General features: G+C 42.3%; 1 protein-coding gene across 2 annotated transcripts; it reads left to right on the plus strand.

The window, feature by feature from the left end:
* Positions 1-1366: 1366 nt before the first annotated feature.
* PPP4R3B (protein phosphatase 4 regulatory subunit 3B) lies at positions 1367-27480 on the plus strand. 2 transcript variants are annotated; one of them, XM_074864509.1, is made up of 16 exons: positions 1367-1849; positions 2973-3028; positions 10210-10308; positions 11903-12523; positions 15897-15974; positions 16761-16877; positions 17947-18063; positions 18480-18611; positions 19634-19736; positions 20828-20869; positions 21524-21682; positions 22444-22613; positions 23742-23881; positions 24346-24530; positions 25050-25174; positions 25789-27480. In XM_074864509.1, the coding sequence occupies exons 1-16, from the start codon at positions 1708-1710 to the stop codon at positions 25882-25884; spliced, it is 2382 nt and encodes a 793-aa protein (XP_074720610.1). In that variant the 5' UTR covers positions 1367-1707; the 3' UTR covers positions 25885-27480. The 2 variants fall into 2 exon arrangements, with proteins under 2 accessions (XP_074720610.1, XP_074720609.1); XM_074864508.1 differs by having other exon boundaries at positions 1369-1849; positions 24972-25174.
* Positions 27481-27930: the final 450 nt, after the last annotated feature.

Below are 27930 nucleotides of genomic sequence, written 5' to 3' on the forward strand. Positions count from 1 at the left end.
CTAGATCCACAGAACCCCATTAAGGGTGCTTCTCTTAACCTTTCTCAGAGGTGGCTTGTTTTGCTGATGTTAAGTAAGCAGACTGACAGGTCCTCAAACATCTTAAGGAATGTAAAAGACTTTTCAGCTGTTCAGCTACACCAGTGCAGCTGATCGAAAACTGCACCAAGCAGTGATCAGTGCCATTCAGCACACTGAGTCTGTGACAGCCAGTAAATCTTAAGGAGGCCTGTTACAATGGATGTCAGACCAAAAGCTGAGATTTAATTGTTACATAGATGTAAATTTTCTAAATCTGCCTAGAGTGTGTTTTTCTAATGTATGGAAAAGTTGCACATAGTTACTTGTAGTGGTGTATTCTGTAGTAAACTCTTTCTTTCCCTTTGTCTGGAACAAGATTGAATTTACACCAGAGCAATGCCAGTCTTGTAAGAGCTATACCGGTGTAACTGCTTTCACCATTAGGCAAGAGCTAGAAAAGTCTTGCTTTGTCTGGGAATGAGACACACCCTGGCCTGGGGAGCACTTGCCCTCCCATCTCCCTTCCCTTTCAGAGCCTCAAAGATTGCGTTCAGAGACACTTTCAAGCGTCCCCTCCTTCCCAAAGTCCCCGCTGTTTCACACAGCTGGACTTCTTGCACGCTTTTGTCTTCCCCTATTCCCATGCAAACACTGAAATGTAATTATATCTTAGTAGAGAGGAAATGTGTAGCTAGTTTTTAGTACGGAAAACTAAGATTTATGAACTCTGAACTGCCTGGCAAGTGGTCTGTCCTAAATTGTACAGTGTTTGTAAGGACTAATTAAGCATGTTTCTTTCATGAAGAAGCTTCTTCGAACAGCTTCAACTTGAGTTGAGCGTTTGAGCCTTCTGTACAGCTGGACGAAGCGTGGGAAAGTGCAGCGAAAGGCACATGAAGGTAGAGGCTGTGAAAGGTTAGAGTAGCCAAAGGAGGTGCCACAGAATAACCTTGCTGCGATTGTGTGAGGGGAGGGAAACCTCTTCTTCCGCAAGTTCACCTCTCGGCCCTGCAAGCTGTGTTCTTACCGCACAGACTGCCCCTAAAATTAAAAGCGTGCGCAGGGGGGGTGCTTTGTGCTGCTCGCAGCTTTTAGGATCATTTTATTTTTTTAAAAAAGGGGGTTTTTTTAATGGGCGAAATTGTTGGCAGCTCGACCCGCAGCTCTTCTACGGCCGCGGCCCGCACCTCCCCGCCCGTCACTAACAGCACGGGCCCTCCCGCTCCCCGCGTCCCCCGTTTTTGCCGGAGCTCGTCCCCGGGCCGCTGAGGGGGCGCGGGCGGGCCCTGGCCGCCGCCCCGCCCCGCCCGCCGCCGCCGCCGTCCCCTCGGCGGCGCCGCGGCAGCTGCCGGCCGCCGTAGCCCCTGCGAGGGGAGCCCGTGGCCGGGCGGGGAGGAAGAGAAAGGCGGCGAGAGTCGGGTTACAAGATGGCGGCGGCGCTGCGGTAGCTGCTGAGGCGGCGGAGCGGCGCCAGCGAGGCCCGAGCCGGGGCGGCGGCGTCGCGCTCTCGCCGTCGGGGAGCCATGAAAAGCGGCGCGTTAAAGGCCCCGCGGTGCCCCTGAGCGGCCCGGCGGCCCCGCTGCCTCCCCCACCACCCCCGCCCTCGCTCCATCGCCCCCCCGGAGGAGGAGCGGGCCCGGGCCTGGGCCCGGGGCCGGCGCGGAGGCCCGAGGCCGGGGCTGCACCATGTCGGACACCCGTCGGCGGGTGAAGGTCTACACCCTCAACGAGGATCGGCAATGGGACGACAGGGGCACCGGGCACGTCTCCTCCACCTACGTGGAGCGGCTGAAGGGGATGTCGCTGCTGGTGCGCGCCGAGTCGGACGGTGAGAGCGTGGCCGGGGCTGCGCGGAGGCCTAGGCCGCCAACCGGGCCCGCGCCTGCTCCCCGGGCTCCCCGCGGCGCCGGCCCGGCCGCCCAGCCCGCCCGGCCCCGGCGCCACTCGCTGCCCCGCTGGCCGGGGCTGACACCCGCCGGGCCGGGCCGGGCTGCGGGCCCTTCCCTCCCCGCGGCTGGCAGGGCAGACCCCAGAGTATCGTGCTTACTTCCAGCTTTCCTTTAGCTTGTGGCTCCGCTCAAAGTTTCCTTTCCCCGATAAGCCGCAGCCGTGTTTACCACCGTGGCCTTAGACTTTCCCCCCTCCAGTTACCCTTGCCGGCTGCATCTCTTTTTGGCAGATTAGAGATGAAGTTGTTAAGTGTGTGGCGACATCTTGTTCGCTTTCAGAATAATTGTGTTCGCTTCCGAAGTGCTCTTTTCCTCCCTTACTTGCTACTATAAAAAGTTGTTTGTTTCCCCTAGAAATTCACTGATTGTGTGCGAGTTGTGTGGCGTTCCTGACGTTTTCTGGCACCTTAAGGGTCTCTTCTGGAGGGGGGAGGGTACATGCTCCCCACTTTGCCAGCCGACAGGTGCTAATGTGCTAAATAAACCACCTAAGACTGGTATAAATTACTCCGGAGCTGTTGCCAGGATACATACACTACTTGCATACACAAGATAAAGTCCCTGGGTTTATAGTATCTAGATGATTCACTTCTGAAGGACAGTTGAAGGAAATAAAAGCAAATGGCCCACGTGGCTTCTGTGGGCAAAAACATTTTTATGCTGGGCAGCACGTTACCTGGTACAAATTCGTGTAGGTTTGCTAAATGGCCTTTGAACAAGCTACTTGTCGCACCAGCTTTCAGGAGAAAAAAACAGTGCTGCAGAGAATTTTGGTCTAAATTAGAAGAGAAAAATACATTTGAACAGAAATACCCATATTGCATTTTGTCTTTCCTGGCTTATTTCAGGGAATTATGTAGAAAGAAGATGGTTCTCCTGGACTTTCTGTAAGATACGGATTAAGTTGACCATATGGCGGCTGGCACATGGGCAGTTTTTGTAAGATACATGGATATGTTTCTTTTGTTAAACTCAGTAAATATCTCTTCATACCTTTTTCAGGTTCACTACTGTTAGAATCGAAGATAAATCCAAATACTGCATATCAAAAACAGCAGGCAAGTATTACTGCTAGGCGTTATTGTTTCTAAGTATTCATGCTGAGGAATTGTTTTATGCTCAAAGTAATTGCATTTTTCAGAAAAGAAGGAAAGCGGCAGGACGTGCAATTGTTGGTGGTGTTTTACAGAGAGGCGAATAACTTGCTTAAAAGCCTGAAGGTGCTATAATACTTCACATTCTAGAAATTAAAATGTGGGTCTCCTAAAAAAACCCTCTTGGGCTTCAGGCTTTGAAGAGCATATATGCAATTTGGATAAATATTGAACTCGTTATAGGAAAAATAGTTAGAAATATGTACGTGTAACTTTAGTCTCCCATCCCAGGCCATATAAAATAATTGCTGAATTAGGAAGGCAAAACTTTGGTCAGCTCTGTTACAGCATATTTACTTCTTGAGGTCTTTTTCTGGAAATAACATGAAGGAATTTGTCTCTGTGGGACTTCTTTTATCGTTGTTTTTCAGTTTTTGTTTTAAGCCTTGAAAACTTCTGCTATCCTAAGTGACTAGCCATGGTGACACTTCCTAGCACGCTTGCCTTTCCTAGGGGTAAGCCATCTGCAAAACAAAGAAATAAAACCGTTGGGAGCTATGTTAATAGGTCATTTTTGTTCCATCCGCTAAAAAATTAGCTTATTAAATCTCTTCTGCTTTTATTGCTTTTGCCTTTCTCTGCATTAATTTTTGGTGTGTTTGCCTACATTGTTCTTGTGGTTATTAGTGGGTTTTTTCTGTCTGTTCCTTTGTTCTACAGTAGATTCTCTGTTCCTTTTGTTCAGTGTTTTATACTGCGCTTCATCATTATGGTATCCAGAAGTGTTTCAGCACTAGAAAACAGTAACTTTGTTCTTCCTAAATCATGAAGAGACAAATTTTTAAGGATTTTGTTTGTTTTGGTGACAAGTTATGTGATGAGAATCTGAGGAAAGGGATTGTGTTAGCTCCTGAGCACAGGTTGGCTCACTTGAGGTTAGGAGCGAGTCGGAGTCTTGGGCCTGGCTTTTCAGAAGACTTGTTTTCTGTGGTTTCCACTTTTCACTTGATAGATATGGGTGGTTTTAGTCAGGTGGGTGACAGCCGTAGGCTTTCCTGGGGCGGGCCACGCTGATGAAGGTCTTTATGGAACTCTGCAGGGTTGTGAAAGTCAAGAGTCTTGAACTGCTTCCTGTTCAGTAGAGGAGTCTGATACACAATGAAATATGAACGCAAATTATGTTGCTGTAAAATTTTAAAATGCTTCCTTTTGCAGTCTGTTTCCTGAAACTTCTACAACTGATTATTTAAAAGCCTTGGTAGCAAAGTTTCAAGTGACTTAAGTAGCTTTTGTTGTCATTTTTCTTGTGGAAGTCTTTGTAGGTTGTAGTTCTGAAAAACTCGGGCTGAGGTTTATTTTGGTTGGCTTCTATTATTGATTCTAATGCTTTTGTGTCCTCATGGCTGAAAGTGTTTGCTTCACTGTTTACTCTTTTGAAAAAGTTCAGATTTGGAGCTTTTTTTCTGAAGAGGAATAATGATTGGTGATTTCCAGAGACAGGTTCTAGGTCTGTCTAACCTCTGAAATCATACAGGTTTTAGTTGACAGAACTTTGACTTCAAGTTTTATGTGCTTCCTTCTGAGCAGAGTAGCAGAAAGCAGACCTTCGGGTAGCATTCCCACATGTGTCTCAGTTTGAGATGTCGGTCTCTTCGCCAAAAGATTGTAGTATTCAAACCTGGGCGTCTCAGGAACAGATCATTTTTAAAGATGGTGGAAAGATTGAGGCAGAATGTTTTGGTCAACCAGAGATGGAGAGAGGTGGTTGTTCCTCAGTGTCCCTGCATGAATGCTGAAGTCTGTTTTGTAGGTAGCCTGAGGACTGTACTGATCTGCCCGGGGCAGATGCTTGTAGGCCAGTGGCAGCGTGGAGGAGAGCGCTCTTCCACTTGCCAGAGTTCAACTGCAGATTTTCGTTAAAGTGCTGATCGTCTTGAGTTTGGGGAAAGCTGCAAGGTAGTGCAGCTTGATGGGAGGGAAACGTGCCTTGCCTACCCACCTGACTTCATAGAAATTACATGAATGGACTTACAGGGTAGTTATTGCTTAAATTGTGATTCGCATAAGAACATTCTGTGAAAAAAGAAAACCAACTGATTTTTTAGTTACTGTGCATCAATCTATGATTCCCAATACTACAGTTTGTGCTAAGTAGAGCTATAACTGTTGACTAGCAGCCCTGTTACCCGCCTTCTCTAATCCTGTTTGTGGTCACCAGCTTTCGCGCAGAATTCGATTCTGTCGAGGTATTAGCCATACTACAACCATGACTTCTTTCTCAAGAGAAATAGGACTTGGGTTGGACATACATGCCAGGCTGCTCAGCACATGAAAGAATCTTTAATTGCACATATGCAAAGAACAGGAGAGCCTGAAGAGCTGTTGAGCCCCCCGGGATTCTGGGGCAGAGGCTGTGAGAATTACACAACTCGGCTGGACACCCCGCGCTGGCCGAAGGGCAGGGTCGCATGTGTTCTGGAGGCTCTAGCAGGAGCAGTTTGAAAAGTTGTTACCACACCCATTTGTTGTTCCACCCTCTGCTTGAGGTTACTGTTCCCTGGCAAAACTGGCAGAAGAGCGTGTCTTCAGTGAGAAATCAGATGGATCCCTTGGCGTGCTTTGTTTCTCCAGCTCAGTTACGAGGGCAGGAATTTTTGGTTGCCTGGCTGTAAGACTTCAAACTGCTGCAGCTGTCCTTTTTGTGAACGCTGCCTTCTGATGTTAACTCCTTTAGGTGGGCTCTATCTGTTTTCAGATCTGAGAGGAAGAGCGTGTGCAAATACTGTCTTTTGCCCAGAGTTGCCATCGCTCATGTGACAACAGAGCAGTTTGCTTGAGGCAAAATCGGAGTTACTTGAGGCCAGGATTTAACACCTTTGCAGGGGCGCTGTTAAAGCCAGCCTGAGCAGTTGCCAGGGGGCTTCTTCACTCCTCTTTCATGCCAGCATGAGTATTCATTCGTGTTACTGTGTGACAGGTTAGATGTAGGAGCCGATTCAGTTGAAATACCTCTTTTTGATGGATTGATTTTTATCAGCATGTGTTCACCGGTCTGGTTCGCTGCTCAGCACGCTTGTGCTGGCATCGCGGGGGCTTAGGGGCCAGTGCGGGAACAAGGAGAGGTGGAGTGGCAGACGTTGTGCAAAGCAGTACCGACACCAGAGGGGGGTTTGAACTACTCCCCTAGTTTAAATTGTTGTTCTGAATTAATCTCTTCTTTTGTTTGTCTTTGTGTTTGAGCGAATTAAGGAACATTGCTGTTGCTCGTCGAAAGAGCAGCTTCGTGGGTGCTCAGCTGGGCGGGTGGGAGTGGTGGTCCCTCCCTAGGCCTGGAGGGTGCCTGCCTGGGGTCTTCGTGGGTTGAATTAGGTCATGCAGGAAGTGTACGTCAGATAAGTAGATTTTACATTGGTATTGGACAATTACTTTCTGATGAAACTATCCGTCTTTCAGAAATATTTTTGGAGAAACTTACATAACTTCTGCTTTGTGTGGGCAGTACAGATTGTAACGAGTACCATTCAGTAACTCAAGAATTCCACAAAATTTTTGAGTGCAGTCTCTATGGCTGCATGCAGTCATTTCAGTTACTTCACTGCATCTCTTACTTGAATCACTCTGGGCTATGAATAGGACTTCTTCATGTATGTGTCTCTCCGAGTCTCAGCTTACCTGGAAGCTCCAAATATCGATTTGGAGTGTCGGCATCAGTAATTTCACAGGACGTTTCAAGATAAACATTTCAGATTTTGAGTTCTGGAACAGCCATAAAATTGTACTTAAGAATTCTTCTTTTTTTTGATTACTCTTTAAAAGAGATCCAGATCAGGGAGCTGATAAGACTTTTCAATGCTTGCAGTTGGCAGTTATTATTTTTTTCTTGAAGCCCCGTTCAACTGCTCACTCTAAAATGGCACACTGTAAACACAGAGATTCAGCTGTCCCCGAGCCGGAGATGAGGGTGGACAGCTGTAAGCAAAAACCATGTCAGCTATATGAAGCTGTACCATTTGCTCACGTGAATCGGAGCCCGAAAGCAGGGAGGCTACCTATTAATATTTGTGACTGTAGGACAAAAGTACAAGAATAATATAGGACACCGCAGTATAAATAAACAACTCTCATGGACAGCATTAAAACTATAGTGCAGTGAGCTCAGTTCTTACCAGAACAGGAAAACTTAAAGGAATATGTAAGAATGAGAAAGGAAAAAAAAGAAAAATTAAGCTTGTGCGAATGTTGTTGTTTTTAGTGTGGCCTGTGATTATGTTTTGGAAGACAGAAGCTGATCTGTCCGTAGGCATTTGTCAACAATGTTGCTGTAAGAAAAAGATGATACGCTAAACTTTGTTTAAGAAAAAAAGAAGGCAAAGGCCAAACCCCCAAAACACAATCTACATATGGATATTGAGAGATTAAGATTACTGTAAAAATGAACCAAAGAATTAATGCTGTATCAGCAGTGCTGATTGTCATTCATGTTCCAGAGTGATGGTTGTAGCAGGTGGTAAGTTGTGTGTGTTGCGAGACAGACGTGTGTTTTTCAGATAGCTGTGCTGATGGAAGAGTTTACCTACTGTCCCATGCCAGGTGCCTGTCAGCAGTCCTCCCCCAAACGTTAGGCCCCTTACATCTGCCAGTGGAAATACTTATGAGTGCTCCCTGACCTGTTTAAGCCCAGATAATTGCATTAACAAAGGTCTGTTTAAACCACCTAAACTAACCTGATCTTGATGAAAAGTGATTAAGGAATGCTGACTGACAGTAGGTTCAAGAGTAGTGATGATCACTTGGTGTTAATTTTGATTTTGTCCCTGTGTCCTTGGCAGATACATGAAGGAGGGTGACCGGATAGTTGTATGATACCATGTCATGGATTGGCCTTTTAGCACAGGGAACACCTTACAGCTAGTGATCAGTCAGCTTCATCATTTCCTGTTATTTGGTGCACAAAGGGAACCAAGAAGTATTTTGGGGGTAAAGATGTGAGGGGGTGTCATCATTTGACCTCAGAGGGCAACTGAGTATCATGCAGCCATTCACTCCCCCTTCCCCCCCCCCAGTGCTGAGAAGGAGAAAATAAAGCAAAGAGTTGGTGGTTTGAGCTCAACGGGTAACTGAGCACCATGCAGCCGCTCATTCCCTCCTTCCTCCCCAGTGCTGGGAAGGAGAAAGTAAAGGCTCAGGAACTGAGATAAAGACAGGGAGGGATGACTCCTCCATCATGGTGACAGGCAAAAGACAGACTCGTTAGGGGAAGAAAAAAGAGAACATCAATTTAATGCAGTTACTAACAACAACAACACTTAACAGATGAGTAGGACTGTGAGAAGCATCACCACATCTTGAAATCACCTTTCCCCACCCCTCCCTTCTTCCTGGGCTCAGCTTTGCTTCTGTTATCTCTACCTCCTTCCCCCCCCGCGGCACAGGGGCAGGGAATGGGGGGTGCAGTCAGTCCTGCTGCTTCTTTCACCCTCCCACGGGCACGTGGGTCACCCCCGCGTGTTGCAATCCTCCCAGCGCTGAACTGCATCAGTGGGGGCTTCTTCCCAAGGGGATCCCAGCCTTCTTGGGGCACAGTCACCTGTCCTGGCGTGGGCCCCCCCACAGGCCATAAATCAGCATCTGCTCCCTCGGTGACCTCCATGGGTGACAGGGGGGTGGCCCTGCTGTCTTACCATAGGGTACAGGGGAGTGTCTGCCCCGGCTCACCTACCCCCCTTCTCCTCCTTTCTTCCCCTGACCTCTGTGTTCGCACAGATGTTCTCCTCACAACTCCCTCAACTCCTCCAGGTTCCCCGTCTTAACTGTGTTATCACAGAGACACAGCTCATTGGCCCAGTCCTGGTGCAAAGGTGGGTCTGACTTGGAGCCAGGGGAGCTTGGAGAAGCTTCTCAGAGGCAGCCACTGCTGTAGCCCCCTCCCCTGCTGCCAAAAACCCTGCCACTCAATCATACTGGTACAGGGGGCAATGGCAGCATCTGTTTCTTGTTGCCTCTGAAGTTTCCTAAGGTGTATCAGGTATTTGTAAGATAGTCAGATGCTTGTTTGGGTTTGGTTGCTAAGCTTAAAGATAGCACTTGGAATATTTTGCTTACAATAAAAATGATGCATAAAGACAAGACTTACAAGCCTTGTTAGGTTGTGCAGTGAATATTGACCTTCATAAATGTGGAAAGTAAATTACCTTGTTGACCATTAAGCAAGGGCTTGCTGGTGGTGTTTTAAAAAAAAAAAAAAAAAAAGGTGTGGTAACAGTTGAGGAAGTCAACAAACTTGGAATGTTGAACCGTTTTGCTGTAGCTCATCAAATGTACTGCAAAGTTAGCAGAGCGCCTTCAGTTTGAACATTTTAACATGAAGATGAGTTCCCTCTAGGATGCTGAACTACATATTTGACTGTCAAAGCACAGGCTTACATTCCTTACAGTACAGCAGCAAGTGTCCTCATAAAACCTCATAAAAAACCCTTTTTAGTCTATTCAGAAATTCCAGCGAATCTTCCAGATAACGCTGTGAAAGTGCACAAATGGAATTGGTAGAGGCAGTAGTAACAGAGAAAAAAAGATTTGCATAGGTGAAAATATCTGTTGGCAAGATGTTTGTAACTTTAGTAAGGAGTTCTGTATTATTCAGGCTGCATGTCTTTGAATTCAGAAAAGACTATTTTAATATAGGCATTATTTTTCACATGGCTAAGGCTGTATTAAACCCTTTCTGAGGAGGAGACGCTGTCATGTTGGGGTTTTGTTTCTATTTTATTAAATATTAGACTGAAATTGTTACATTGCAGGTGCTCTTAATCTCCTACAATGTGTGCATTCCCTTTCCAAGACTGTTGGCTCAGAAGTATGTTGCAGAAAAATGCCATTAGAAGTGTTTCAGATATGAAAAAAAGTATGTTTGAATATATAATATGTAAGGTGGTAGTCATAAAATAGCAAAAAAGAAAAGCGATGTCCCTTACGGCAGCACAGGTGATTTAATATTTTAGTGTCTTATGTTCTTTCTCGACAAGTGTAACTTTAATTAAAATTATTTCTTCTGTGGACATATGACTTAACGGAATACAGATTTAATAGGCAGCGTAGAGCTGTTTCAGAAACAATTTTTTTTTTTTTTTCCTTCTTGTCTTAAACAGGACACCCTGATTGTTTGGTCAGAAGCAGAAAACTATGATTTAGCACTGAGTTTTCAAGAAAAAGCTGGCTGTGATGAAATTTGGGAAAAAATCTGCCAGGTACAGTTAACTTTAAATATTCTGTTGCTTCCAGATGTTTGAGTGTCTTCTGTAACTTCATGTATTTGTGCTGTAATTTTTAAACCTACTTGTAAAGTAAGTATGTATTTGTCATTCTTTGCTGTGGCTTTTCTGTGTAACATCTTAAGTTGCCACCATTTAGAACGCTCGTCGTTCTCATAACTGAATTTCATGCTTTTGGAAAATCAGTGTAATGATGAAATTTAGGGGCTAGATGTTTCAGGGGTTTGTTTTTATTACAAAGGGGAATGCCAGAGTACCACGTTTTAATTGTCCTTCTCCCAGGTGGCCTTAGGCAGCTGACTTGTTGGAGTGCGGTGGAAATGAAAATGTGGTTTAATGCATAAGGAGCTAGATATTGCACTGTGAGAGACAAAGAGGTGGCATTGCTGTATGAGCTCAAAAATGGCAGTGATTTTTTTATCAAGACCTAAGTCTTATTGACTCTCTGTGTTTTATGGATATTTTGATCCCCATTGTTTTATTGTGAAACAGTTTAGATTTTATACTTTCAACTCTGGAAGTAACAAGACAATAGAGTTGTGTCTATGCATACTTAACAGAAGAAACCTGGGCTTTCGTGTTGGAATTTATCATAACCTTCTCAGATTTTGAAATGATGCAACATAAAGCTGTTAACTAAAGAAACGCAGAACTCTGATTTCATAGCGGTTTCCTTTGAACAAACTAGGCAGTTTAGATGCCTTTTTAATCTTAGCATGTTTTGGGGTATAAAGTCTTCTCAACCAGTTCTGAAGTACCGTTGTTGAAAGGAACTGATCCTAGTAACTGCAAGTATAATAGGTCTAATAAATAGTCCGCGTTTTAAATTGGGACTGGGCTGATGACCGCTCTGACAGGGAGGTCTTCATCTGATCACACAATGTAAACCGTTTGCCTTTGGCTCTTCCATCAGACTCCAAAACTCCCCGCTTTGTCTTTCGAGGCTCTGGGGTAACATGCCTTTGTGAGGGAGTTAACAACAGAAGGTGATGAATTCTGGAGCTGGATCAGTGGGGACAACAAAAAGTGTAGGGTGTATGAGGAGACTGGGGCAAGGAGTTAGAGGGGCAGATAAAGTGGAAGGGAAGCACAGAGTGGGACACAATTGTTTCCCGCTTTCCTTGTTCAGTTTTGGTATTGGTGATGTTTTCCTGCCTTTGTTCTTGGTCTTTTTGTTATGTTTCACTTAATGTTGGTATAGCCGTGGGCTCTTACTATGAGTTTAAGGCTTCATACCCTTCTGTTCGAGACACTGAAAGAAGGTTTTGTTACACCCTTCTGTTCTTTTTCTATTTTGTGCTTGTCTCCAAGGTGTTGCAGACTTTTTGACTGCACAGCTGCTGTTAGGGTCTGGTTTGGTTTGATTTGATTTTTCAACAAATGCACTCTTGAGGATAATGGTAGTGATGTAGAATTTAGAGGCAGCAAACTTACTCCTCTGCACAGCTGGACGTTTTCCAGGCAACCGACAGTATAAAAGTGGTTATGCACATGTTATTTCAGTTATTGGCTTGATTACGTTTATGTACGTTTTGGGATGAGACAGTAATCGTGCACGCTCTCGTCTTAGGTTCAAGGCAAGGATCCTTCAGTGGAAGTCACACAGGACCTTATTGAGTCAGAAGAGGAACACATAGAAGAAATGCCTGAAACTAGTCCTTTGATCGACCTTCCTACTTGTGAACTCAACAAACTTGAAGAGATTGCTGACCTAGTTACCTCTGTTCTCTCCTCACCCATCCGTAGAGAAAAGCTAGCGCTGGCCTTGGAGAATGAAGGCTATATTAAAAAACTATTACAGCTTTTCCAAGTCTGCGAGAATTTAGAGAACACCGAAGGCTTACATCATTTGTATGAAATTATTAGAGGAATTTTGTTCCTCAACAAAGCAACTCTGTTTGAGGTGATGTTTTCTGATGAGTGTATTATGGATGTTGTTGGATGCCTTGAGTATGATCCTTCTTTGGCTCAGCCAAAACGGCACAGGGAGTTCTTGACCAAAACAGCAAAATTTAAGGAGGTTATTCCTATAACAGACTCTGAACTCAGGCAAAAAATCCACCAGACTTACAGGGTACAGTATATTCAGGACATCATCTTGCCGACACCATCTGTTTTTGAAGAGAATTTTCTTTCTACCCTCACTTCCTTTATTTTCTTCAACAAAGTTGAGATTGTCAGTATGTTGCAGGTAAGTGGTTTTTAATTTGGTACAGATGGATTATGTATAGATACCTTTGCTATAGTTCCAAAATTGGTTACAGCTCTTTAACACTGTATAAATTAATCATATACACTTTCATTTGCGTAATGTTTTGAATGCTTCCCCTCATTTCTGTTACCTTCTATTTTGTATTTTAGAAATGGTAGATTTCAGGTGAGTATATTAATTTCTTTTAGTGGGTTGTAAACAGTTAAAGGTTCTTGATTCACAAGCAACATAGACATTTTGAGCTGGTTTTGTGTAGGTATTCAGAGAACAAGCGACTTTTTGTATTATCTATCAGGGACATTTGTGATGTCTTTATAACAAATCCTGAATCTGTGACTCAAAGAGCATGTTCAGAACCATTCCTGTTACATTACTATTCCTTTATGGTACTAATATCAAATGTTCATCTTGTATTATAAGTAATTCGCTGGGTTTTTTTTTCTTCGTACTGATAACCAAAAGTAATAATTACTAAATAACCAACATGTTGCTCCATCAAAAAACTTACCGCGTACTTTGTAGTCAGAAGCAGGTGTGACAACCAGGCTGGACCATGGAAGGAGCCTTGGTAAAGAACTGTGTGTGAACTCCATGACATTTTTGGTATTTTCAGTTCATATTTTGTTGTGTGAACTAGTGGGTACCAAAGTGGTTTTATTTTGTTTCTGATCTGTCCTTAGAAAACCGGTACATTTGTGTAGAATAGAACATCACTAACCTGTCGGTTCTGAGTGTGGACAGTCTCTGCAAAATAGGAAGATGTATCGAGGAGAACAGGAGGGTAGTTAAAGTTGTGGAAAGAGAGGGGCACTGGAGAAATAACATTACCATAAGGAAGATATCTAAAGAGTGCAATAGAGGACTGGAAAAAAAATTAAAACTAAAGAATTGCAGAGAATGGCATGAATAAGATTTTGGGCTGCTTCTTTCTGGTTGAATAGCAGAAAGACACTACAAAGTAAATCCCATTTGCAAAATTAATGACTTTGTGTTAAATAAAGATTTGCCTTTTTCTTCTTTTGCATCTCTGACTTCTCAAACTAAAAATAAATTCAGTATTGTTCTCCTGAGGGCACAGTTTTGTTTCCAGTTAAGAGATTTTTAACTCTGTAAAGTTTTTTTATTTAGGCTTTACTGTACTGAATATGTAATTGTGCTGTAACAGAAGACTCTGATTTCCTGTTACCTCTAGTACTCTTTGAGGAAAGTTCTGAAATCCCCTGACAGGAGGCAGCTACTCTGCCACTGCTGTCTTTGCCATCGAGAGGGTTTATGGCACATACATCTGTTTTGAAGACTGTAACTGAGACATGCATGGGGATTTACAAATAATGTTGATACTTGCATCATCTGAGCTGCCTTGAGAATTACAAACTAAGAAGAAAGCACACGTGGAAGAGATGTTGCTGATAGCACGTCTGAGGAAAATTACAAGATAGTATGGACCTCAGGTTCAGGACTGTTTTCGCAGTCCCCTGGTGTAAATCAGCTTTCTGTTGCAGCACAAGAACTCCAAAGCTCCTTTGGGTTTGGTGACCACGTTAGAAGTCTTGTTACCCTAAATACACTGCAAAGCTCCCTAGGAGAACGCAGTTTATAGGAGTAACAGATTGTGTTTGCTGGCCAGTAAAGCTCCTTTCTACATGCCGCAAAGCAGTAGACGCCAGCGTGGCTATCGCTGAAGGGCAGCCACGTGGGAAACAAACCTAGATCCCTCCTGTGCTTTAGGACATCAGGACTACACTCTGCGGCAGCTGTAGACAAGCAGGAGATCTTTCTGTTGCCAAGTGTTCCGTAGTGGGGATTTTCTAGCCTATCTGTTGTTGATTTTGGTGTGGTGTGTTTGGTTTTGGTTTTTTTTTTAACAGGCTTAATTAAGCTGTTAAAGGCAGCAAAGCTTAGAATAAACTACTAAAGTCTGTGTATGTTGCGGTCTCTGATGTTGATTCCAGGTATCATTTGTAAAGCACTTCTTTCCCCACATCTTAAAATTTTCGGGGAAAAAATTGTGAGCCTTTGGCTGGCATTCCTGTCACTGTAAAAATTCTGTAGTATGTTAGCCTAATAAAGCACACAGATTTTAGCAATGGCACACAGAAGAACAGAGAAGTGAGCACCCTCTACACTGTACAATGTAATGTTCCTATCTATTTCTTGGAATGCTGCTGTTCTATTCATGTTCGTTCAATGCATAAGCCAAATTTATGGAGTTGAATCAGTACAGTGATGCATCATTTTGTAATGCTGTAGCATAATGTTACTGTTTGCTTTAAGATTTATATTGTATTTAAAAGGTAACAGAGACATTTGGGAGAATGCCAACACTTATTTTCCATGTGAAGGGAATGCAGAGAAATCAATGTACAGAGAGGGTGGGAAACGCCTGAACAGTTGAGAGATGATGATGTTCACCCTGGTTTTCTTGTACCTCTTGACTATTAAGCAATGGTGTTACCTGAATTAACATGAAGTGTTGTCCTATATATACTTAAAAAAGTCTTTCTTGGTAGTAGAGGATCGCAATAAGAAAAGCAAATAATACTCAAAGTTTTCCAGATTAGAAAAGCGAAACTTCCTGCAAACTGGGGAGCTTATTTTTAGAACAGGGTTAACGGGGGTGTGGCTGCAGCAAACTTGTAACATGTTAATCTAGTCACCCTTGCATAGGTGGACTGAAAAAATACTTGCAACGCTGCAGATCCAAAATAGGGTAACTGATACGTGTGTGTGGTGTTAACAGTGTAGTGTGAACAGCATAGGTGCAGCGTGGTGACGGTTGTATCTCGATTGGCAATTCCTAGTGGAGGTTGTCTGTCTGGAAGGTTACGTGTGCGGTGCAGGGAGGGAGCCTGGACCAAAGACTGTCATTTTTCTGTAATTTTGATTCAGGGGCGTGTGTGGCAAATCATACTATGAGTATGTGGGGTAGGGCAGAGCTACAAACCCCAGGGGGTCACTGGCAGAGCAGAAAGGGAAGTGACACATTCCTTGGAGACTAGTCCCTTCGAGGGCAGTTTTGGTGACCGTCACCTGAGCTCAGCCTAACGTATGGTTCTGGTCTCCTGGATCTGCTTCCGCTGCACAGAATGAGTACTGAAACAATACACTGGAAGTGATCCTCCTGAATGCATGCTCTTGGCAAATTACCCTTTTTTGTGATAAAATAATGTAGGTGTGGAGGAAAAAAAGGAGAAGACCCCTTATCTACCAAATCTACCAATGCACACTTTTTTGTTTGTAATTAAGCATCGTAGTTAAATTTGACTTTCTACAGTGCGGGATCCAATAAAGATTAATGTTTTAACTTCCAAGGGGCATTGTGTAAGTCATATTCTTCTTATGTGTTACACAGGAAGATGAGAAATTTTTGTCTGAAGTTTTTGCACAATTAACAGATGAAGCTACAGATGATGACAAACGGTGTGAATTGGTAAGTCGGTGGTCTTGGTGCTTCTTTGAATGCTTTAAACTACAGCGATGAAGTAGAAGTATTGAAACTGTTCTGCTAGTTCTGCAGTTATTGAGGTATTTCTGTAACCCTACAATCATTTCCAGTGCAGCTTAGTCTTCATGTATGTACTCACTAGAAAAATATTTTTTGCAAGGTAAGTTCTGATTTATTGTTCTAAAAAATTATGTTATTGTTGAGAAAGTACTAGCACAAAGCTGATGTCCTAGACTTAAAGGTATGCTTTCTTCCAAGTACTCTTCAATATACTGTATCACTTATATAAACACTGCTTTTTTTCCCTGTACTTGACTCATTCAGAAAAATCTTTTAAGTCCTGTGACTGAGGATTACCAGTAGTCCCTTCATATATATTACAAACACTGTTTATCCTTGAATGTTTTTATCAGCTTAAATTGCCTTGGTAAAATCTTGCTTTCAGCAAGGGAGGCGTCTTTGTTCTTTCAGACAAAAGGCATACCAGACAGGAGTGTAAATCCTTCATAGGCTAGGGATGATAAAATAGCTGCAAGGTGACGGTGTCTCTTGCTGAGGTAAATTTCAACCTCTTAGATTTGGTTGGTTGGTTTTGCTTTCCTTTGCTGATCTTATTGAAGGTTGGAGGAGAAAGGACTAGAATAATACCATTTTCTAGGAGGGCACATACCAACCAGTACACAAACTCTGATACAAATTTTAACACTTCCCTACTTTCATAGAGTTTCCTGAATCAAATAAACCTCAAATTATTTTTTTCCTATACAATAGGTTAACTTTTTCAAGGAATTCTGCGCATTTTCTCAGACGTTACAACCTCAGAACAGAGATGCATTTTTCAAAACTTTGGCAAAGTTAGGAATTCTTCCAGCTCTTGAAATTGTAATGGTAAGTGAAAACTTAAAGCTGATTTTAATAAAATTTTAAAAACCCACAGCCATTTAACCGGTTTTTGGGATCTGCTAAGGACCTTTGTGTAAATTTGATTGGACAGCTTTGCTCTGATGAAAGTTTGAGTTTATTGAAACATTTAGATTCTAAAAGATGTCCACAGTTTTCTGACTTTATTGCTGCTATTTTATTTTTTTTACTTTGCGTGATGGAGAAGTAAGTAGTAAGTGTAGTCCTTCTGACAATGTAGTGTAAAAATGGGAAGATACTCTTTCATGTGGCAGCTTGGTTGGTTTTTTTCTGTTGTTGTTGGAACAGTGCCAAAGAAGTATTTTTAGATAATCTTGAACTGTTAGCTTGTTCCTATCCAAAAGATCACATAATCCTGTTTTTTCAGGGGTATAAAGCAGATTAATCAATCTTAATCAGCAATGTGAAAACATAATTTTTCTCGCTCCTTTGGTTGAAGCAGGCATTGCTGCCTGATTATTGCAATTCATACGTCAGTGCTGTTCCTCAGAAACTATAAATTCAAGGTTTTTTATATTCTAGAGTAACAACCTGTGAAATTACCAAAGGATGTTGACTGTTACAAAAACATAAAAGTCATATAGATGTGCAGTGATTAGATGAACCCTAATCTTATTCTTTCCCAAGGCTAGACCAGTCCGAAAGCTTCCTGCCACGTTAATATTTTAGGCTTAGAAGTTGTAGGCTTATGAGAGAAAATCACATACCTTAAGGAAAATTATTAATTCTTGTTGCCTATAAATGAGTACAGTAACTTCTGTACAAATTGATTTGTACAGTTGGTTCTTTTGTAATAAATCAATAAACTGTGGATGCCAGGTACAGAATATTAGTGTCTTAAATATTCTAGTGAGTAACATGATATAAATGTTTCTTGCTGCAATGTGGGGGGTTTTTTTGTAACTGTATTACCATGTGTCTCATAGAAACTTTTGTAATAAAATGTTTTCAAAACTTTTAACTCCCTGTTCTTTGCAGCTTGATAATGATTAGCAAACTTGATTCACTCAAATAAATTGATCTCTTTTTTTATTAGGGAATGGATGATCTGCAAGTTAGATCTGCTGCTACAGATATATTTTCTTATCTAGTAGAATTTAGTCCATCCATGGTCCGAGAATTTGTAATGCAAGAGGCCCAGCAGAGTGACGATGTAAGTAAAAGTGTTTTGGAGTTTGTTAATATAGTGGTTTTGGAGCAAGCAAGGGGGAAAAAAAAAAAAAAAAAAACCCGAAAAAAACACCAAACAGCAAAACGAATCTCTCCAGAATTTGGGATACACTTAGCCCAAAAGTGCAGATACTGGAAACATAGGAAAAAGTAGATTTAAGATAAAAAATTTCTGAGCGTGTTGGTGTTCCATGTGGTTACAGTAATAATATTGTAGGTCTGCCTAACAGTGAGTACAGGTGGGGAGGGTTGTGCTTGACAAAACTCAATTGTTGTGTTTCGCTTTTTTTTAAAAAAAAAAAAAAAAAAGGAAAGCTAATACAGAAACTAGGGAAATCATTTTGCTGTTGAAACTGTCTACTGATTTTGTGGTTTGTTTGTTTGGGGTTTTTTTTGCAGGATATCCTCCTCATCAATGTGGTCATTGAGCAAATGATCTGCGACACTGATCCTGAACTTGGGGGAGCTGTTCAGTTAATGGGGCTTTTGCGTACTCTGATAGATCCAGAGAATATGTTGGCCACAGCTAATGTAAGAAAATACAAAGGGGTAAAGACACTTTACTGACTCAGCAAAAATAAAAACCTGATATTCTGTATTACTGTTCTTGTGGTCTTGAGGATAAAAAAAAAGTTTGGGGGTTTTTTTGAGTGTTGTGTGTGGTCTGATTCTGAATTTAAACAAGCTAAAAAAATAAGCTAAAATTTCCATTAACGTTTGATAATAAACAGTATGTGTGTGTGGCATTGTGTAGGTATTTATTAAACCAAGCAGTCCCGTGCATCAGTGAAATAGCACCAGTCTGGTCATAACTCCTGCCAGCTGGATGATAAACACTGAAAGCAGAGAGTCCAGTCAAGTCTGTGTGAAACCAAATCACTGTTTTAATACCAGTGGCACAGCAAAGATGCAACTTCACTGAACTAGGGCCATACTAAAGGTTTTGTTTATGTTCTTGAATTCCAAATTGTACACGTGTGTTCAGGCGTCAAAGTAAGAATAGGAAGTTTGTGGAAATTAGCTTAAAACTTGGGTCATTCCTTTCTTTCAGCTGCTGACATTCTGAATCCAAACCAAAGCACAACTTATTTGTAATCTAATGCATACTCCATGTAAGGAAACACATTCTAATCTCACTGGTATATTGCTACACGGATGTAGAATGTAGTCAAATGGACCAGACGATACTTTTGCCTCAGTGTGAAAAGGTCTGCAGGTTGCTGTGGATAAAAGAACTACATTTAAGAATGGTTTAAGCAAATTTGCTCGAGCGCTTGGAGTCACTGATGCATTTTCAGTATATATTTGCATCCGTGGTGTGGATTTTTTTGGTGACAGCTAGGTTGGTTTGATGTCTCACAGTTCTTTTCCCAACATAAAGAGCTACATCCTTTGTTGAGTGAAGACAATGTGGCAGGCCCAACCAGAAAGATAGAGGCAGACCCGAAGGACTTGATAGCATTCTTTGTAGGCTGTTTCTTATGTTACTACTCTTGCTTATTGAAAAAGTTATATACAAATGCCAGTTTTTAATAAAGCTATATTTGTTTTAGAAAACAGAAAAAAGTGAATTTCTCAATTTCTTCTACAACCATTGTATGCATGTTCTTACTGCACCACTTCTGGCTAATACATCAGAAGATAAATGTGAAAAAGGTAATGTTAATTTTTTTTTTTCCCCTTTAAGTCTTGTGATGTTTTCAAGTGACTTACAATCCTGGTAACAGTGATAAGCCTGTGATGCAGCTGGAAATACGCTTGCTGAAGACTGTAATTCCCGCAGTGAGGGGGGTTCTGTGGGCAGAAGTTTTAATAGCTCTTTCTTGCAGCTTTGAATGATAACATGTCTTTATGCTGTGTTTTGTAAAACAGGTGTCTCCTTGATGTGTACTGTATATCATATACTAGTTTGACTTGTATAATTTTAAAGAATATTTGCTGTAAAGCAGAGAGTGTCTTTAGTTTACAGGTACTTTTTTTCTAAAACTACAGAAATGCTGTGACATTCATCAGTGGTTACATGATTCCAAGGCATTGAGTGTGCTCAGGTCATTACCTCTGAAGACTACTTGTCACTTGGCTGTAGTATAGAAATGCCAAAAGAAATCTCTTCAAAGAAATACAACTTGGAACTCCTTTGTCTTGTTTCTTTTTTAATTTTTCCTGGTGACAGTAACAGAATTGGAATTCTGTTTGGTGCACACAAATAACACTCCGTAGTTTGCCTCTAGTGCTTTACAAACAGAAATTTAACATCATCATAGCCTCTGGAGTCAGACTTTTTTCTGAGTGCCCTTCCAAGAGATTAAATCAAACCAATACGTATTTGGTAAAAACATATCATACATCTTAACCATCTTCTCTTGCTAAGTGTTAAGTCAAAAAAAAAAGTTTTATGCCTTTTATACAAAAAATAAAACATGTAGAATATCTGTAGTACTCATAGTATTATTTGAAAAAATTAGATTAGGCACTGTCTTTTAGTCTAGGTAGGAATAATATTCCTAAGTATTAGATTACATATTTTCACCTAGTTGAATTTGAAATTTTGCAATGTAAATCAAATACAGAAATCTCGTCTGGCCTGCATTGTTGCTCTATGTTTATTTCCCTGTAGCTTACAGAAACTTTGGATTTGATGAAAAATTCAAACAGCTGGTAGAATTGGTTGCTGATCGCCTCTTTTAAATGTTTACAGTGCTTTGAAAACCTTTTTCTGATTTGTGTTTTTATTTTCTTTTCATCAGATGCAGTAGTTGGGTCCACTAAGAGTAATACCATTTGTCCTGGTGAGTTTTAATTGACCTTGAGTTTTGAAACTTGTCTTCTGTGCTGCGTATGGTGTTTTTATTTCCGAAAAAAAAAGTTAGATATGTCTGTACTTTATTTTTTTTAATACTTTTTGTTGAAATAGATGTAGGTGCTTTGCTTCAGTAGAGACAACAGGAAGCTGAAAGAACATTTTCATCTGCTTTTGAGTTACTGGCTTTTGCTTTTTTTCCCCAGGCCACCTGCTACTGAAAGTTTAAATCATTGTTAGCAGAATATGTACTGAAGAGACATAGCTGAGCTCTTACAGTTTGGTTTTTTATCTGTGCAGGCTTCTTTTTTGAGCATTATGAAAACACATTGCTAATTAGGTTCACGTGTATCAGGTCTGGCTGCTTTCTTCTTTTAACTACCTATTCTGGATTGCTGTAACCAGTAGCTCGCTATCCTCGAGGAAGTCCCGCTGTCAATTCAGGGTGATTTTTGTGACTGAAAAAAAAGCCAAATTTGTGTTTCTTGTTTTGTTCTGACCCAACTTCCTGCTTCCTAAAGTAATCCAGTGTGCCACTAAAGACCTGTCAGGAACTGTAAAGGCAGCTGAGCTTAGTGATGATTCGGTGTGTGAAAGTTGTTTGGTTTTTTTGTGTAACTTAAGGCATTAACTTTTCTTGTAGATAATTATCAAACGGCACAACTACTCGCCTTAATTTTGGAGCTGCTTACTTTCTGTGTGGAACACCACACGTATCACATCAAGAATTACATTATGAACAAAGATTTGTTAAGAAGAGTACTGGTCTTGATGAATTCGAAACACACGTTTCTGGCCTTGTGTGAGTATTGAGCTGTTGTGATTTCCTTTGAGGCTCTGTATGTACTGTACAGAATGTGGACGAGTACAAGAGTATATTTAATTCAAAATTCATGTTAATTTCCTATTTATTAGTGAATAGCTGTTTAGTAATTTTGAAAAAAGGTAGCAGATGTCTGTTTGCATAGGCCAGTGCAGATTCTGGTGGGAGGAGAACTGCTGCATCTTTTGAAGCCCACGGTGATCCTTTTAAAATCTTTATGACAGTAAGGATCGTTTGTGATCAGCTGTCTTACCTCATTTAAACAGAAATACTGTCATATCTTAATAATGTCATAAAACGTACTGCTCCTTGTGGAGAGTGAATGAAAGTTTGTGAACCGTGACATTTGAAGAATTAGGGGCTAGTTCTGGAAGGTGAACCCAGAAAAGCACAGGAACAAGCTGATAATTTAACAGGGCTGGTTCTGGGAGGCGAACACACAAAAGCACTGGAATGAGCTGATAACGTAACTTCACCTGCACTGAAGTTTATTGCTGCTGTATTTCAAAAAGAAATTAATGGACCCCGATCCCATTCAAATACCCAGGAAAGTCAAAGAATGAAAAGTTACCCATCAGCAGATGTTTCTTCTGAACTTTCAGAAAGTGCTTTTTAATGCTCTTGGTTTGGGGGTGCATCTTCCTCTCAGTAACATTGGGTTTTTTCAGCTCTTTCCAAGAGCAGCAGATGGGATCCCTGGCATGTAGTTATTAAATTCTTGAATTTCTTTCTTCATGTAGGTGCTCTTCGCTTTATGAGGAGGATAATTGGCCTAAAAGATGAATTTTATAACCGTTATATCACCAAGGGAAACCTGTTTGAACCAGTTATAAATGCTCTGCTGGATAATGGAACTAGGTACAATCTGCTCAACTCTGCCGTGATTGAGCTGTTTGAATTCATCAGAGTGGTAAGTTAAGCAGCTCATCCTTTGTTGCCACGTATGTGGCATCTCAGGTAGAAATGCAAAATGCCAATCTTGAACGTGAAATAGTATGTTAACAACTTAAAATCACGTAGATAAATGCCCAACCAGAAAGGAGTTGGCAGGCTGCTACATGCCTGTTTTCCTTGACTGTCCCATCGCAGAGTAGGTGTAGGGCCCAATCCCATACAAGTCTGGGTAAAAGGGTCCTGCAGATGAAAATGTTCGTAGCAGTTGCACGTGTTGTTTCTAGACCAAAGCTCGAAGTGAGGAATTAAGTGATACGTGCTATATCTGAGTAAACCTGAGTATTATTGGGTCTAAATGAGACTAATTTGCTATAAATTTGACTGATTGTCACCATTTCCAATCCTACACGCATGCTTCCTTAGCCAGTGTCAGCTTTGAATCAGCAGCTTTTCCCCTGGCAGCGTTTGTGGGAACAAGGTGTCTGTGGACGGGACAGACAGGACAAGCAGGAGCACCCGGCTGGTGGTACTGCCAGAGTAGGACACAAGGACTTGTAACAGCTCCTGAGCTACTCGCTGCGAGTGCCTTGGTGTGTGGGAGTCTGCTCAGGGAATCCTTGTGGTCTGCGAACACAAAAGGGCGGTTTTTAGTCGTAGGCTGTGGTAGCTGCTGCCTTTTCCCACAAGAAGAAAATGCGTTCTGTCTCCAGGTGACTCTTGCCAGCGTGGGATGAAAGTTAAGATGTGCCTGATAGGGGGAGACTTGTTAGAGGGTGGCTGACCGAAAGGTGCCTCATCCCCCGTGCTCCTGTAGTTCCCGAGGGCTGCGGGGAGAGCAGGGCACAGCTCAAGGCCTGTTTTTCTCAAGAAGGCTTAATCCCAGATAGCCATGGTTTAGTCAAACTATCTCACATAGAATTGTGACAGGACTGAGCGTATGGTCCATTTATATGGAGAATTTAATAATTAATTCTAGATTTCAGCTTTTTTATTAAGAAAAGTTCGGATTACTTCACATTTGTTCTTTACAATAATGTTTTGACTCTGGACAATGAATCAGTTACCTTTAAAACTAAACTGTAAAGCTTTCTGAACTTCTGCATGTTCATGCTTGAGACTGAAACCCTGCTTTCTTCTTATGCAGGAAGATATTAAGTCCCTTATTGCACATATAGTTGAAAACTTTTATAATGCACTTGAATCTATTGAATATGTTCAGACATTCAAGGGACTGAAGACAAAATATGAGCAAGAAAAAGACCGACAAAACCAGAAACTGAACAGGTACGACCCAGTTGATGTATTCCAAGACTCTGACTGAATGCCATTTTGTAATCTCTTCCTGCTGCTGGTTGGGTTTTTTCTTCCTAGAGGGCAGAAGCAGCAGAAGGCTGGGATTGGGGTGGCTTTTCATTCTTGATGAAAACTTCTTCGATTAGAATCAACCCCCATCTGACTTTCCTTGTGGCCTACTGTAGTACAGTTCATATCTGTCAGTATATTAAACGTTACATTCAGAAAGCTCTTTGCTTACGAAGAGCAGAATCTTCTTGTGTCATGCAGGGTTTGGGTTGAGTGCCCTGTTGTCAGCTGGGGTTTTGGAGGAGCTTACGTTGGCGGTGGGAGCGGGGACGGAGCTGGGCTGCCTTCTCAAACGCACAGAATTCACTCTAAAGCGTCTGAAGCCGTTGCTGATCCTGGCCGAGTCTGCAGGCAAAACTTGAACCCTTGTCCTGTGTCTCTTACAGTGTTCCATCTATATTGCGTAGCAATAGATTCCGCAGAGATGCAAGAGCCTTAGAGGAGGATGAAGAAATGTGGTTCAATGAAGACGAGGAGGAAGAAGGTGAAGCTGTTGTACCTCCGGTTGAGAAGTCGAAACAGGAGGATGATTTTCCAGATAGCTATGAAAAATTTATGGAAACTAAAAAAGGTATTTACTCACTTTTCAGCTTGTCAGCCCTGGAAGTGCTGGGTGCCAGATACGTGGAGTATCATCTAAACAAACCAGTTGCCTGTGCTCTGTATCGTAAGCAGGAGCCAGGGTGTTCTATGTAATTAAGTCATGAATTCCTAACATGTCTTTGCAAGCTAGTTTAGGATTAAAGTGATGAGTTAAATTGCTCCGAGCGTGCACCTAGTTTAAATGACATTCAAAGGAAAACTTTGTGTGTACTCGTGTGCGCTGAGCGAGCGACGTCCCCCTGCCCGCAGCGCCTGGGCCAGTCTCCGTGGGAGTGCTGGTGTGCGTTGGGTGTGGATTTAAACTGAACTTTGAAAAAAAGGCAGCTTTTACCCTGTGATGATGCTGTGATGTGGGTTGTGCTCCGTGGTGTACAGCTGATACTTAAGTATGAAAATGTTTGTCCCTCAGCAAAGGAGAGTGAAGACAAAGAGAATCTTCCAAAAAGGACTTCAGCTGGGGGATTCAAATTCACTTTTTCCCACTCAGCCAGCGCAGCCAATGGTGCAAACGGTGCAAACGGTAAATCCGTGGCAGCTCAGACGTCACCAGCAAGCTCCAACGGCTCCTCGTCAAAGAACACAACCCTGACCACGGCGGTGACGGCCGCGAAGGTGGGAGAGCTCGTACAAAAGGGCAGCCGAGCAGCGTCGCGAGGCTGTGCCGCTGGTAGCGCGGCAAGCTTGGCGTTAGCATCCAGGCAGGGCTTCTTATTTACCTAGAAAATGATCCAAAGCCCGGCCGAGTTAAATGTTCACTAGTTTGGGGGAAGGCTAAAGGAAGTGTCGGGTGGGACTGGAGCCTTGGTAACCTGGTGGGCACAGTTTAATTTCGCATCTTCTGCCCCGTTGAACTGCTCCCGCTCCTCAGCTTTCACTGTCTGGTTGCTGCTCTGTGCGTGAAATACATCGAGATGGGTTTTCTGAATTGTGTTAGTGCCCCCTCCTGTGGGGGAACTAATAAGTGTTTTTGAGCAGATGAAGGACAGCAAGTAATAACTCTGAGGCCAGACCCAGAGGAGCAAGGAAGTTCTTATACTTTTTTAACCTTGAGGTTCAAAAACATTCTCAAGACAAAATGGGTCTTTGAATGAAAAGGGCATCACCAGGAAACCTTCTGCTGCAGGCTTGTGTCCCACACAGGTTGGCTGGGGGTTATGTCTTGAAATTGCACATTCCTGTGTATTTTTTTCAATGTGAGATTTTCTTTTTTTTTTATAAATTGGCAGGGAAGTCTAGTTGGCCTAGTGGATTATCCTGATGATGAAGATGATGATGAAGAGGAGGAGACATCTCCACGGAAAAGACCTCGTCTGGGTTCATAAATGAAACCAAAACTTTGGAAAAAAAAAACTTTTACTATGGGGTTTCAAATGCTGCAACTGTTTTAAGAGCTAAAAAGGATCCGATTCAGAAAGCTTTCTCCCATGAGTATATAAGATAATACAAGGAGTAGCAAAAGAAACTCAGTATATCAGCTAGAAAGGGTTAGTTCTGTAAACACAAAGCTTCCAAGGAACTTAATATCTTTCTAGTAAATAAGGAGTCTGCCATTCGGGCTGTCAAAAAAATTAAAAATTTTAAAAAAAAAAAAAGTGGGTTAGTATTCACAGAACCTGGATGATGGCTTCTCAGCAAGGAAAGTCTCAGGTGTCGGGAGGGCAGGGGGAGGGAGAGGTATGGTAAACACTTTTTTTAAAAATATTGCAGGGTTTCCCCAGTGTTTAACAGAACTAGGAAAAAAAAGAAAATCAAGCTTAAATTTTGAACCCAGTAATCTTAATTTTGTAATGGTGCTGTCAGTTGTGTTCTTTTAGCAATGCCTCTTTTAAAAAAATTTTAAGGGAAAACTAACTCTGTTTGCATAAGAACAATCCAGATTTTTGGGACCATTTCTTACCAATGAAATCGCATTTCTCATGGAGGGAGGGAGGCTGCAGTTATAGTGCATGTTGAGTTGTTTAAAAGAGTTTAATTTGTATTTTTCAAGAGGAGAAAATGGAAGCTGGATTCAAAACGGATGGTTTGGCTTGTTTTTTCGATTAGACATCCAGTAATACGTAGGCCGAGCAGGGGTGGCTACAGCGCCTCTCCAGGAGCTGCTGTGTCCCGGCGGCGCTGCGCGGGGCACGGTGTGGAAATCCCCGCTTTGAATCACTCTGTGGTGTTCAGTCAGCTGCCTCCCCTCGGAGCAGCCCTTTTCCTGTTTGCAAGTTAAATTGCGTCATTGAGGTGGTGATAGGAAACACTAACAGGTTTTTCATAGCGATGAATTTAGCAGCATTTTAACACCAAAGTCACTTTGGACCAAGGCGGAATTAGAACTAACAGAACACCGGTGTTCGAGGCAGAATCAACAAGCAGCACCTGAATCTGGGCATAATACAAAAGCTGCTTTTTTTAAAAAATAAAAGCACATTCCACGTAGTAGGTAAGCAAACCGCGACAAAAATAGATGAGTTGATGGCGAGTTGGTAGAGGCAAACAGTCCAGGTGTTATTTTCAAGAGCAGCAAGTGAACTGTAAATATTTTAATGTTAGTTTGCCCATATGTGATCTGAGATCATGATGAAGTGAGAGGAAATTAATGTGTCAAGAGATGTTAAAATACGAAACCAGCTGCAATCCACCACATAGATCACTCTTGTAATATGTGTTATGGGTCCATTTCTCCTGGAATAGTTTAAACTGAAGCAGTTTCTCTGTTTTGGAGATTTTTGTAGTTAATTTTAATTTTAGCTATTGTTTGGAAAAAGATGGGCTGTCTGTGTAGATATGAAGTATAGTTTTTTCCATAAAACAGAAGTTTATTTTGTATTAAAAATACCACTGTACTTGTTTTACACCATTGTATACATGTGGTGATATTAATGCTGAACTGTAAAATTCAGGAATTAAAATGTGACCCTGTAATTCCATAATTATTGCTTTTGTTTGGTTTGTTGTACATGGTAAGTTAACTCAGAATTTTAAATGTGGCCATTTTAGAAGCTTTTTTTTTTTTTTAAGATTAGCTATCCTTGCAGTTTTACAAGTTAACTGGATACCACTAGATGCAATCCCCAAGGGAAGGGGCGAGTCGTTCCCGAGGCGGAAGTCGGCCGCCGGATGAGGCTTCGCGCGCGTGGACCTGGGGACACTGGTGCTGCCCTCGGCAGGGCCCCGCCGCCGCCCGCGGGACTCCTCCTTGTCACGCCTCTGCCACGACACGCCCCGTCGCCTCCCGCGCCGAGGACCTGCGGCAGCTGCAGCCTCACCCTTGTGCGCTCGCTCTCCCGCTGACCGTCACCTGGGTTTCGTCCCGACGAGCCTTTTCCCGCCATCGGTGACGCTGAGTCACTCCTGCGGCGCCACGCACGCCACTCCAGCTC

The sequence above is a fragment of the Strix uralensis genome, chromosome 3, assembly GCF_047716275.1.
Source record: "Strix uralensis isolate ZFMK-TIS-50842 chromosome 3, bStrUra1, whole genome shotgun sequence".
Taxonomy (NCBI): Eukaryota; Metazoa; Chordata; class Aves; order Strigiformes; family Strigidae; genus Strix; species Strix uralensis.